Below are 14,612 nucleotides of genomic sequence, written 5' to 3'. Positions count from 1 at the left end.
TGCCATGTAATCCCCCTTTTTTAGGAGGGGGATTACCTCTTGTAGCGTGGTCATACGGAATTTTTGGGGCTTGACATACTTGTTGGCAGGCCGTAAATCCAATACTGGGCGCATTGTCAAATCTTTCTTTGGCACAAGGAAGTAAGTTGAATAGATAACCTTGTTTACCTGGTGTCCTGGGACGAGTTTTATCGCATCCTTTTCTAGCAGAATGGCGATCTCCTCGAGAAGGATCTTCTGATGTTCTAAGGAGTGTATTCTTTGTCGTGGAGGGTGGTTCCGGGGACGCTGCAGTAATTCTATACAATATCCTGTGGACACTGTTGACAGCACCCATCTGTCTGAGGTGATCCCTTCCCAAGCCTGGGTGAAGTTGGAAATGCGTCCCCCTACTGGGGTTGCGTGAGAAGGGACCCTGAGCTGAGCGTCACTGCTTTGGTGGAGGCGTGCCACCTCCCTTGTTGGGGCTGCCTCTGCCTCTTCCACGACCTCTCTTGTTACCCCTGCCGTAACTTTGGGTAGACTGCTGGTTGTTGTTCCATTGTGTACCCTGTCCTTGGGCATAGTTGCCTCTTTGTGAATTTTGGTCGCGTGGGCGACGAAAATTACTGCTCCCCCTCTGGTTAGGGGGTTTGTTGGTAAGCTGGCCAAGGGACTTGAGAGTCTCGTATTCGTCCTTGGCATTCTTAAGTGCGTCTTCGACCGCTTTCCCAAACAATAGATCGGGTTCCACCGGCTCGTCTATTAATGAAGCCTGGGTTTCTGTTTTGAACCCCGACTGCTGTAACCACGCATGTCTCTTGATAACAGTACCTTCTGCTATCAATCTTCCTGCGTTGTCCGCGGCGTCGAAAGTTGCTTTTAATATGCAACCAGACACGGCTCTCCCTTCTGCCGAGATCCGAGCCAACTGGCCCTTTAACGGTTCAGGAGCAGAGGCTATGAGCGCCGGGACCTCTTCCCATTGATGGCAGTTGTAACTTGCCAACAGGGTGGTGGAGTTTGCAATCCTTGCTTGGTAGGCGGACGTTGAGGCTACCTTCCTGCCAAACCCGTACAGTTTTTTGCTCTCCTTGCCGGGAGGAGCTTCTGACGACGATAAGGGTGTCCCAGCCCTCTTCCGAGTGTTGGTAACCACTAGGGAGTCTGGTTTAAGATGTCCCCTTATATAAAGAGGGTCAGACTGGGCTGCCCGAAAAAGTTTTTCGACTCTGGGGTTGACGGCTCTGGTGAGGTTAGGATTCACCAGGGATGGATCTATTCTACGTTGGATGGATTTAAGGATAGGGATGGTCTGAGCGACCGGCCTCCTCTCTCCCACCAACTCTTCTGCGAAGTCCCTTTCCTCCTGTACACCGTGGGTGTCGATGTGAAAATGTTCTGCTGCGCGAGCGAGAACTTCATTAAGGAGGGGCTGGTTATTAACTGGCGAGTCGGTAACTGGGGCTTCGCTCTCTACCGGGGAATCTACTCTGTAAATTTCCTGCTCATCTTCTACCTCCTCCAGGTCCTCATCATCCGCATAGTATTCAGTCCCGGTTTGTTCCTCCATAATTTCAAACTCCTGGTCCCCTTCAGGGAAAGGTTGTCCTTGGTATCTGGGGTGTGGAGTAGAGTATGGAGTAGAGTAAGGCTGCACCTCGAAGGGTTCAGGTCTTTCGAACCGGGCCTTTTTACTTAGGGGGATAGGATCAGAGGAGCCGGAGGGTGTGGCCCCTTGAGGGTCATACGAAAGGAAATGTTCTGGGTTTTTGTCATAAAAATCAGCTAAGGAAGACATCCTTGACATGACCCTGTCTATGTCTTCACTGGACCATTCTTTGGAACAGGGTATGACTTTAGTAGGCAACTTAGAGGACTTATCAAGGGTACCCTTGCTGGATGTTGATGTCCCAGTAGATTTGTGTTTGTCTGTCTGCTTAGGGTGGAAGGATGGTCTTACAGGAGTGGAAGGCTGTGCTTTCCGCTGTTTCCCCCCCTCCCCGTGCGTGGAAAAATGTTTTCCCTGCCCCTTGGAGGCCCCAGAGACTTTCGACGCCTGGCGTCGAGGGTCTGGAGAGGTATCTGTGTGTTTCGAGCATGGGGCCTCGCTGGTGTTAACTGCGGCCTCGGTCTCCTGGAGCGCGGCCTGGGGGTGGAAGTCGTCTTCGTCTTCCGACGATCGAACTTCCGTTAATCTAGGGAGCGAGGCACTCTTGGCAAGAGTGGATGATTGCCTTGCGTCATGAGGCGATCTCGATCGAGAGCACCCAGAGGACACCGAGTCGGACCGTTCTATCTGTGCCTCTTTCCGAGAAGTCGACGTCGTCGAGGTTCGGTTGTGCTTAGTGTGTGTAGGGTGTGTAGCGCTTGCGTCGCCGGGGGTCTTCCCCATAGCCGCCCTGCCGGACAACCTTCCGAGGTCGGGGACCTGCGCTCGGCAGTCTTTCGACGCCGTAATGCCCTCGCCGTCCGAAAGTACGGCGTCGCTGCCATCGCTGAAGGCGCCCTCCGCTGCCATGGCCGCCTGCCTGGCGTGGTGGGCCCAACGCTTTGTCGAACGGTCCTTACGTGTCTTAGGCTTAAACCTACTACACACTCTGCAGTTCGCTTCGGGGTGGTCCCTCGGCAAGCAGAGATTGCACGTGGCGTGCCTGTCGACCCAAGGGTATTTGCGGTTGCACTTGGGGCAGAATTGGAAAGGGGTACCCTCCATACGCACCTTGAGGCAGCGGGCTCGTAAGTGTAGGAAATATATAAGGTGTACCTATATACCAAGAGTGAAGAGTATGTACCACCCCCCACTCTCCCTACTTGCAGGGCCGAGGCCAGCGGCCTACTAGGCCCGGGCCGAGGCCAGCGGCCTTCCGAGGACCAGATCCGTCGTGCAGCAGCCGACGGTCGATGTCTTCTCCAGCCGTCGTCGAGGGTCGACGTTGGGGTGGGGAAGGATGTTAATAAATAATTTTAAACTTCAATAATTAGCAAAAGTATGGCTAAGGCCAGGGGACTCCGAAAGATGCTTCCGACCAGTATGGCGGAAAAAAACAATCTGAGGATCCTAGACGCGTGAGGGATCTTGGGTACAGTGGACGTCACACTAGGGATAGTATTACTGGCACGCCTGTGTCGACGCCCATTTTCGAGTTTCGAAAAACAAACTGTAACACTCCGCAGCTTCCACTAGATGTCGGCCTATGCACAGCATGTGATCTAAGCAGATTCCACAAGCCTCAGAAATATATATATCTTTCTCTCTCTTTGTCTCTCTCTCTCTCTCTCTGTCTGTCTCTCTATCTGGTACTAAAGAAAGGGTTGTCCTGAATTTGTCCCTTTGTTGGTTCAATCAAAACCACTATTTGAAATACCAATGACGCCAAGTATTGTTTGAGTAATTAAAACAAGCGCATTGAGCTTTCCATCTAGCATAGTGACAGAAGGTAGCAGAGAGTATACATTTCATGAAGTTCAGGACTTAGTTGAGGGGAGCAAAAGAGGGGTAGCCCAAGCAGTAGCCTCGCACAGCAGTCAAAAAGAAGCATTTTAGTTGAATGGTACATGAGTTACGGTTGGATTTTTTTTATCATACAGAATTCTTAAATTAAAACTGAGGCATGATATATATGCCGTTTAAAATAGTGCTATTACAACTTCATATTTAAAAAGGTGAAGAGACTTACTTTGAGAATTTCATCTACACAGCTTACATCACCAGACCCTGAAGCCTGCAACACAAAAAACACCATCTCACCACTGCAAACTGGTTTTAGAGAGCTAATTCAAGTGGTCTACTTCTCCATCTGTCAGATTTCCAATTAACAATTCAACTCATTTAGCTATTTTAATAAAACATTCATTTCATATGCTGACAGACAAGAATGTCATGTCAGTCCCTTTGCCACCTCTTCCCTCCCACCTGTGGTGGTAGTTCAGATACAAACAAAAACATATAATTACACAATGTAACTAACCATTGCAAATCTGGTGTCTAACAATGCTTGGGAAAGAGCCGTTATTACATAGTTGGGCAATTCGCATTCTTCCACCAATAAGGGCTTGCCCACTAATTTTAAGACTTAGTTTTGCCATCAATACTTACTGTACAATATCATTTTGGATCACTTAGTGGAATTCACCTGCCCCACCCCCCAACCCTCAGAAGGTCTCTGTTGAAGGGATTCATCATTTTCTTCTTGAGTTAGGACCTCTCTTTCATGCCCTGTAGCTACTAACATTGGTTGTGGAAAGTTACACCATAAACATGAATTGCAAGGCACTCCACCATTCACAGTCACGGCTGCTCAAGCACATAGCTTTATAATGAAAAAAATAGGGCAAGGCCGAGGTGCCGCAGTACTTAGGGTATGGACTTCTGCCTGGTCAGATTAGCTATTTGGTTTACAGACAGAGCTGAAAGTTCAGGTTTAAATGTGCTTGACAAAGAAATGAAGTGCCTGCAGGACCTTTGTGGTTCAAGGTTTGTGACAACTTTTAAATCGGGTGACCCACGATCAGTTGTGTTAACACCTGGGAGCTAGGGCAAAGAGATGCTTACTGATCCACTTTGCCACAGACAAACCAATTTTAGTAAATATTTATAAACCATGTATTGTTGATAAAAGCATTTATCAACTGTTCCGAGTGAAAGTCTACATTTAATAAATCCCTCCCTTTAAGAATAGCCTCCAAAGGGTTTTATTTTCAAATGTTCCAAGAAGAGGGCTTTTCATAACTTTCCTTTATTAGTCTGATAACATAAGGGGCAAAACAGCGCAGCACAATATGGTGGTGTGGCAACAACATTGCCATGAGTAGTACTTACTCAAAAAGTGAACATCATGGAGCTCAATCTCATGCAGAGTTTTGTAACTGGTTTACATTTCAGCAGCTACACGCTTGTTTTTGTTCAGCTTTCTCTGGCTTAGGAATCCAGCATTACCAATGGGGTGCAAACACACACTCATCTCAAACTGTATGAGTGTGTAGGTTACCTTAATTAAAATATTTGTGGGCCCAAATGGACTATTCGATTGGAATATATGGACTTTCCCAGCCACCTGTTACCATTGCATACGTAAACAGAAGTATTCTATATTCTGGCTAAAATTGCAACGGATTAAAGAAAGGACACTTTGTTGTACATTCACTTTTCAAAAACAGTTCTTAAAATCTTTAACTTCACAAATTAAAAATTAGATGGAAACTTACATCCAGAGAGTGAGTGGGTATCTTGAGTTTGGTTAGGTGCGATTTGCTGCCGTGCTTCAGCTCGCTCATGCTGCTGCGAGAATGGCTTCCATAATGTTCAGAGACTAGCTTTGGTTCCATGGACTCCTGTCCGTCCATGGGCCTTACGTAGGCAGTAGGCTTTTGCAACATTGAGCTAGACTTAGACATCAATGATGGTGGAAAGGACTGGGAGCTGCTGTGCTGCCCACTTGAAAACGATGGTACCCGCGAGGGAGAGTCCCAGTTTATATCTGGGTCTCTTGGGGATTTTGATCGATGTCGTTCTTTGCTGTGGTGATCACTACCATGAGATCTGGGATGGCTGGAGCTTATTGAAGATCCTGCTGGTGGCTTCCCTGGGCTACTAGAGCGGGTTTTGGAGTGCTCAGATCCATGCTGACTTTTTTTGCGACTACTGCTGCCATGTGACTCACGGTCATGCTTTTGGCTGCTGCTGCTATTTCCACTGCTACTGGTCCTTTGACTACTGTGGGCACTCTGTGAGCTGGATCGCTTCTGTGACTGAGAGGAACTGCTAGCTGCTGGCCCCACCGGTGTCCATTTACTGCTCTGGTGAGAGCTTTTAGGTCGCTGTTCACCCAAAAAACTTTGGCTTGATTTTTCATCTGGTGTTGCAGGAACTGTTGGTTTAGGTATTCCAACTGGCTTTTGGAGAGATCGATCACTTATAGTTTCCTTCATTTCATCGTAGTTTCCAAGCATACTCTGTATACGACTCGACAATTTGTCTTCTTTACTGGTCTGTGGAAGTGTAATAGAAAAAAAAAGTAAATATCAACACTTAAACCAAAGCCGCCTCAATGTTATGAAATGCTTCTTGCTGTCAAACAGTCATCTGGGAATAAATACCCAATTATCTTACATAGCACTATTTTTTCATTATTTTAGTTTTAAGCTCATTCTTCGGATCTCCCTTTTCAAGCAGTACAAATGTACTGCTGTCTTGCCAGTTGAGAAGCTCTAAATAGGTTTTACCTATTTTACTTGCCTTTTGGATGACGACCTAAACCAGAATGAAGAATAGCTACCTTGAGATGAAACGTTGTATGCAACAGTCAGAGCGAAAAAACAGCATTTTAATAACTATAGTGTTTCACAGATGTGCTGTATTGGGTAAACTATACACTTTTAGAAGAAAAATTTGAAAACTTATTTTAGTGAAGGTAATCATACCCACTTGTGTGAATGAAGTCCGTTTTGTGGCGCAACCGAGTTAGTTTGTTCCATCTGCTGAAGTTAACACGATTAAATAACACAAACAGGACTAAGTGCCACCAATGAAAGCCATGTCACATTACATTTACCAGTTAATAAACCACTAAATGTAACTCTGGAAAGTAAACTAAAATATACATACCTTAAAGTATATGATTTAAGAAATTCAAATACAACAGAATTTTTATATTTGCTTTTTTAGAATGAGTAAGTGATAACTGCATTTGAAATAAATCAATAGTTGATCTTAATCAAGATAGTATAAAAGTAAAAATGAATGTAAAATAAAATTAGGAAGATCCTTTCAGGTTAACTCAGCTTGGATTATTAACCCAGTAGGCAATTCAACAACTCAAACTGTAAACCTACACTTTTAGGTTACAGAAACGCCTGTGGAAAACTGGGGAAGTACCCGACTTTAAAAACCACCACAGACGACTACAACTGCTGGCCAATTGTATTGAAGTGTAAAGAGGTGACCTTTCTAGTTATCCTCATCACAAAAAACCCATATATTGCATTGCATGCAAATCTAAGATAACCTACACATTTATTTTTCATTTCAATGTGAGCATGCGCTAGTATAAAAATGATAGAGCAGAATAATGCCACACTGGATATACATTTTAATTAACAGCGTTGCTACATTCGCAAATGCTACTATTAAAGCACATAGAAACGATAACTGCAGAACTTTGGGGCACAATACATTGTCAATGGTCAAACAAGTCCCGCTCAGAGGGAAGAGTTGGTTTTCCTCGCATAAAAGGATGCCACTACACATTTGCACTCCAAAAAAAAACACTCACTGGGTAAAGGCACCAAATAAGAAAACGGGTAGAGTAAAAACATCAATACCTACAACAGAAGTCACGGCTATGGCGCTATATAGTGAAAATGAGAAGGGACAGTCACCTTGCTGGTCTCTTTTCAAGTCGGAACCAGAAGGATTCAGTAGGTATAAAATGAAATCTCTTTATTTACAGATAAGTTGTGAGAATCCAAAAAACTTAATTTAAGAGTTATAACAGGAAAACACTGACCTGCCTATCCTCAGGAAAACTTAACACAGCTACAAGTGACCTTCTCAATCCTATGTGTAACATTCATCCAAAATTCTGAGGTGTCATTCTTCACCATCATAATATGATTCAAGGATGACCAGTGAGGCAGCACAATATCATATACCACATACATTCGAAACACCCAAAACAAGACATAAAAGTCCAACTCGGTGGTATAGAACAAGTTACTTATCTGTAGCTCTTGTTCCCCAGTATGGGCCTTACATGGTTTCCCCTGCTATGAATATTCCAGTCGAATCCTCAATAAAATAAAGCAGTTAAAGGCATGGTCTAGTAAAATTTTTTATTGTCCCTACGGGTCGGCCATGTTTTTTTAAACCTAAGTGGCTCGATTTTAGAAAACTTTCCTATGGACCTTACCCGTGTTTTCGTCCATTAAACACATGCGAAAACAAGCACCAGGGAGCCGCCATTTTCTGATAATCCTATCTTTTCCCCGATCGCCCTGGCTGACCTGCTTTTGCGGCACTAAATCAATTCCCCCGCCCCTGAGCCTGTCATCAGCAGACTCGTACCGCCCATTTCCCAACGCCAAAGCACGTCTCGTGTCAACATTCGCTGCGCTTCAGCTAATGACGTGTCGCCATGGAAATGGCAGGACGCCTCTTTCCTCAATAAGTATAAACAGACCGTTTCACAACACACAGCAGCAGATTTTCGATTCCATTCCTCTCTCTGTGTTACTTTGAGTATTCTGTGACTCGTTTCTGTGCTCTGGTCAGCTACCTTCGCTGCTTGTAGCCTGTGTGAACGGATACCAGTACCACCGCTATAAATTATTTTAGTTTGTTTAACACACAATGGCTACAATAATGCCCTACATGTACGAGCCCGAGTATACCGAGGAGGAACTACTGGAAAGGGAAGCACGCGAAAACGATGGGGATTCGGACGGCAGTTGGCAGGACGAATCAACAGATGAAGAGCCTGGGCCTAGTCGAATGGATGGCGTCTCCACCTGGTGCACATGCAATCGGTGCGAGCTAATGCCAACTGAGGACGAGAACTGCTGCTGCCGAGAAAACCCGGGATGCCTGGCCTACATTTCGGAAGGCGAGCCACGACCGCAATGCATCACCGAGCTGCCAGACTTCAGGGCAGCCTGCCTCACACGGGCCGTGTTGAGAATAATGATGGAGCTTATGCACGAACCTCGCGCAACTGTTCGTCCTCGGAATCCGAGTAACGAGTAAGTATACTCTGCTTGTCATGCCACTCCTATTTCATGTTCTTCTACTATATCCAAAATTACATCTACATATCATCGTAACGCATGTAAGTCGTTCAATAGTGTGCATTGTCTAGATAGCATTTGTCCGTGCAGAATGCCATTAGTTACAAGAATTGTCATTGACAACAAACGTTTATTAAACTTATCTTGGTCATTTAAAAACAGTTTGTTTCATTCCTTTTCACAGGTGGTACAAGCTGGTGGCCTATCGTTCCTTTACATGGTGGCTCCACGGGAGGCTTGGACACCGCGTTCGAAGAGTGATACCCGCCTGTGCCGTTCGTGCCATTAGAGAAACGTTCCCGAGTGACAGCGGTCAGTACAGGGGAATTTCTCTCGCTGTGCTGCAACCTGACCTGTATAATCTTTAAAGTCTTGTATTTTTGTGTCATGAAAATAAGATACAAAATAAAAACACCACATATATTTTAACAACGTTTGTTTCGATTTTTTAAATGAATCAAGTGTGTCTCCATTCAAGGATGGACGTCAGACATCTGTGCTCCGAATGGGTGAAGATCTGGTCGCTGTGAAGCAGGGTGGTCACTATTTATCTAAGCTAACATAACATATTCTCGATAATGCATGCACTAAATAACACTTGTTCAGAGTCTTTCAGTAGGTTATGTCTCTATAATAGTCACACATATATCTATACTAACAATTACCATTGGATTATACAGGCCTTAAGGTCTTGACCACTATAATACACCGGTTGAAGTGTGAGTCTGTGCTCACAAGTATCTCCGGTATGTGGCATTTGTTATTGATAAGCAACGATATACTATCATTGATATAAAGACAATATACTATATATTGATATAAAGGCAGTTCGCGCCAGTGGATGAGCGCTGGCATGGGGGGCTGTCAGGGGCGCGAAAGGCCAAGGTGCCAAACTACATGTACACTTCAAAAGGTGTCCCACGCCAAGGGGCCATCGGTCACATGGCCTCCTCAGACCCCGTGTCTCCAGCCAGGCCTCCCCTTGAAGCAGGCCGCCCCCCTGCAATCCACATAAGTGTGTCTCCATTCAGCAGTCTTCCTGTGCCTTATCTGCACGCCCCAGGGCCATCCATCCCACCCCCCTGTATCAAAGGCGGTTCGCGCCGGTGGATGCGTGCTGGCATGGGGGGCTGTGAAGGGCGCAAACGGCCACGGTGCCAAACTACATGTACACTTCAAAAGGTGTCCCACGCCAAGGGGCCATCGGTCACATGGCCTCCTCAGACCCCGTGTCCACATGCAGGCCTCCCCTTCAAGCAGGCCGCCCCCTAATACCACGACATACATACGTCATTCATTCACAAACACACCCCTGTTTCTAATACTTTATAAACCACTTGATATGTCTCATGAGAACATCTTTGTGCTTTGCAAGTCAACTCCTGAACGTGCTACCTGGGAACCACTGAGATCTATGCTAATCTGCTTGTCGTCGTGCTATCCGTGAGCTTCTGTGACCGCTTCGAGCATACCCATCAGTGCGCTACCTGTGGACATCCACCTATTCTCCCGCAGCATACTGCTCTGCTTGCTGAATCCAACTGTTTGTTGGTCAAGGTAAGGCCATGTATCCTGGTCATATTTCGCAGATTTTTAAATTTCTATCTATTTGCGAGTAGAGTACCCAATAGTGCTATGTTCATTGGTCTCATTGCTATTGACTTGAATTTCCATTGCTATGCTATCAATAGATCTATTTATTTTCATCTGTGTCATTTGTCATCGAATTGCATCCTTCGGGGATCCAGTCTATCATGTAAGCATGTTTCCTTCTCGTGCAATACAGAACATCCAAGGAATGAGTCACATGTTCAGTTTTTAGTCACATCATTTATACATTTCTGCAATTTATGCAAATACTAAGCCGCACATAATGAACTGGTATAGTTCCTGCGACCAAAACAAACCTTGCATTGATCATTGTATGATTCATTTACTTTTGTATTAAATCTTTATTCTTGAAGATTGTATAATAATGTCGATATTTACTTTTCAGATTTATCAACCATGCCTGCCTGTTCGATTAGCGGTTGCCCTTCGAAGACCCATGCGAAATCTGAAGGCACTACAATGCATGTATTCCCGAAAACTGTTGATCGAATAAGAGAATGAGTCAGACATTGCGGATATCCACTGGATGAGCTGGAAAGTAGAGCCCAACAAGTCTTACAGGACAAGAGGGGTGATCGATACCGCATCTGCAGCCGGCACTTTTCCTTGGACATGTACACAACATCTTGGGTAACAAAGAAGAATAAACAGCGAACGACACGGAAATTGCTCAAAAACGCTATTCCCACTCTATTCGTCCACATTCCGCCACCGGTGAGTCAAGTGTCCGGATTTAGCTTTAGGCCTTGGGGTAATGTGTAGGTATCCGAACGGATTAATTGATATTGTACGTGTTCTATCCCTTGTAATAATTTCGATATTGATATGATTGTATAGTTTTTTGAATAATGACATTTACCAATATATTCTTTTTCGATTTCATAACCCACAAACGGAATGTATATATATAGGGGGACAGGGAACTGTGCTGTATTGAGCATTTTTCAAGTATTCTGTCGCCTTACATGGCTATTTTTAATATTGGCATTTCATTATCAATCATTAATTGACCTTTACAACTTCTTGACTATCCCTTGAATCTGAAGCAAGAACATTCTACATCCTTGATGTGGTCGCAGTTATCAACCACTTCTAGCGCGTATCAGGTAATCTTACTAGGCTAATCCGCTACATACTTGTTTTATGCATGTCAAGTAAGTTTTATTCTATCGTGTAATTATTTTACCGAATGTTTGGTTACTGCTTTCCAATTGATATACACCTTAGTTATCGTCCACTGGTGTTTGTTTTCAGTTATAATTAGTGTTATCCATACTAATGCAAGTACTGTCTTTCAGGGAGATGCTGAAGCGTCCGCCAAATCTACAACATTTCTAGATGTTCTTCAACAGCAGGAGGTATGGATACTGACAGCTCCATCGAGCGTCATCATCAGAGCTGGAATTCTTGTCGTTTGATTTTTCTACACAATGTTTCATTCGTGGTTAGCCGTTGATATGTACCTGTGCTGTCGACCCCAGGTGTGCGTTATGTTTTCACAATTGTAATCCTCACTAATGCAAGTACTATGTTTCAGGCAGTTGATGGAGTGTCAACCCCTGCACTTGATGCAGAGCCCGACATTCAAGTATACGAATCGGCGCAACAGCTTTCGGAAGTGCGCACTACATTTGCAACATCCATAGATATTCTTCAGCAGCACGAGGTGTGGATAATGACAGCTCCGGATAATGACAGCTCCATCATGCGTGATCATATAACGTGATTCCATTTGCTATACTTTCTTCCCTATTAATGCAAGTGCTGTGTTTCAGGGAGACGACGAAGCTTCCACTACAATCACAACATCCAATTCAGATGATGCAGATGTAAATAATTTGTTGAAAAGTCGATGAAATGTGATCATATTTAGATTTTCCTTGATTCTTTTGGACAATGCATCATTTGCGGTTATCTCTTTATATGTACCTGTGCGTTCGACCCCAAGTGTGTGTTATGTTTCCAATATTGAAAACCATACTAATCCAAGTACTGTGTTTCAGGGAGACGACGGAGCTTCCACCACAATCACAACATCTCATTTAGATGATGCAGATGTAAAGGAATCGTTGAAATAAGTGGATGAAATGTGATCATATTTGGATTTTCCTTGATTCTTTTGGACAATGCATCATTTGTGGTTATCTCTTTATATGTACCTGTGCCGTCGACCCCAAGTGTGTGTTGTGTTTCCAATATTGAAAAGCATACTAATGCAAGTACTGTGTTTCAGTGAGATGCGGATGCCTCCTCTCCAATACAACCATTCATGGCAGTCCATGCAGAGCCAGAGGTATGGATACTGACAGTTCCATCGAAATAGATCATCACTGGTCGAATACTTGTCGTTTGATTGTTGCACACAATGATTAAATCGTGTTTGGCTATTGAGATGTACCTGTGTGTTCGTCCTCACGTGTGTTTTATGCTAACAATATTTTGATACATAGTAAAAGTACTATGTTTCAGGGAGACGATGGAGCCTCATTCCGTGCTGTCTATGCGGATACAGAAAATATAGTCGTTGCAGCGCAAGAGGAAGGGAGGACATGCGGAAACGAATCGGAGCTACAGTGTGCAGATGTTGAAGGTCCAGTCAAAAAAGTTGCAAAGAAAAAAAAACAAAAAAAAGGTAGTTACAAACAGTTCATAACTTTAAAAAAATGTTTGTGCTGGGGACTATTTTATGTTTTTTTCCAGTCAATTATACTACACTCCATCTTGTGTTTAAACTGAACATCCCTTTTCCAATCTCTCCTCCAGTTACCCGTGGTTGTCAGAACTATACACACACAGACAGTGAAGCGAATGAGAGATGTGGCTTGACAGACCATGTACACTATGGAGGAACTATTAATTGAGACGAGGCGTGTTCAGCCTCGAGATGCTCATGTCCAATGGCCAGAACATGAATTAACTGTGTTTGGAGACTACAGCAAAGTTGCATTGGACCATAGCTACAGTGCGACCGCACCACCACAAGAAGATGTTATTGAATGTATTGAAGATAGCTCTGAAGTAGTTGCAGATCAATTTACATAATCTACAACCGCCAAAAATTTGCCACCAAAAAACCTGTTGACATTGTTGTGTTCTCCCATCAATGTTGAAGTAATAGATGTTGAAATGACAGAGAATGAACCAGCCGCAGCATCCACAGATGCATCAGAACTTGATATCAGCGATATTACTTTCCAATGTGTTGAAATCTCCACAACGTCAAAGGCCGAAACAACGTTGACGCAGGATGACAGTCTGATGAAAGAGAGCAAATACATTGTATTCGACAGTTGTTTGATGGAAATTATAAGTATGCTGAAATGTGTGCATTCCATTAGAGAGAAAGTATGTGGGAAGCCATTGATTAATGTGACTCGTCAAATAAAAGGCAGTAATGTCAAAATAAATGCCGCCCGTAGATTAAATCATAGGTTCTCATGGTCTGCACAACCGATGCTGGGGAAACTGCCAGCAGGCAATCTACTGTGTGCAGCTGCATCACTTTTTAGTGGCTCCAGTTTCAGAAAGTTAGAGGCTTTCTTTCAGTTTGTGGGACTTCATTTCATTTCTAAAGCGCTGTACTACATATACCAACGTGATTATCTGTTTCCGGCCATTAACGATGCTTGGAAAATTGTACAATTGTCTCTAGCAAGTACATTTGAAGTCAAACAATTCAGGCTAGCCGGCGATGGACAGTGCGACAGCCCTGGAATTTCTGCCAAGTACTGTACCTACCACTTTCAGGACATGGATAGTAAGAAAATTGTGAGTTTGGTGGTCGTGCAGGTAACACAATGTACATCCTCAGTGGCCATGGAGAAACTAGGTTTTATAAAATCAGTGGAATATCTACAATCGAGGGGAATGCACATCAACCTCATAGCCACGGATAGACACGTTTCAATTGCCAAGACAATGAGAGAGCAGTTCCCACATATTAAACATCAATTTGACGTATGGCATCTCGCTAAATCAATCAATAAGAAAATCTCGGCTGCAGGGAAAAAAAAGGTTTTGAAAGTATTTTGCAGTGGTCACATTCTATCACCAACCATCTTTGGTGGAGCTCAAAAACTTGTGAGGGGTCAGTGGAAATACTACTTGAAAAATGGCGGTCACTGATGCACCACTGTACCAACGTTCACCGCTGGACAGCAAATGAACATTTCCACCAATGTGAACATGGCCCTTTGTCCCCAGAGGAGGCACAGAAGAAGAAGTGGTCGATTCCATCT

General features: G+C 44.1%; 1 protein-coding gene across 2 annotated transcripts in view; it reads right to left on the bottom strand.

Moving 5' to 3' along the window:
- Positions 1 to 14,612, bottom strand: part of AFF4 (ALF transcription elongation factor 4) — a 1,482,962-nt gene that overhangs the window by 1,145,224 nt on the left and 323,126 nt on the right. For both annotated transcript variants that reach the window (XM_069652488.1, XM_069652489.1), the window contains exons 5-6: positions 5,188 to 5,970; positions 3,660 to 3,704 (exon numbers count right to left, since the gene is read on the bottom strand). In XM_069652488.1, the coding sequence (XP_069508589.1) occupies positions 3,660 to 3,704; positions 5,188 to 5,970 (828 nt within the window). The remainder of the gene's footprint in view (positions 1 to 3,659; positions 3,705 to 5,187; positions 5,971 to 14,612) is intronic.

This window comes from Ambystoma mexicanum, chromosome 3p, assembly GCF_040938575.1.
Source record: "Ambystoma mexicanum isolate Mex_15411 chromosome 3p, UKY_AmexF1_1, whole genome shotgun sequence".
Lineage (NCBI taxonomy): Eukaryota > Metazoa > Chordata > Amphibia > Caudata > Ambystomatidae > Ambystoma > Ambystoma mexicanum.
Note: the sequence above shows the minus strand (reverse complement) of the source record. Positions and strands in the feature narration are given on the sequence as shown.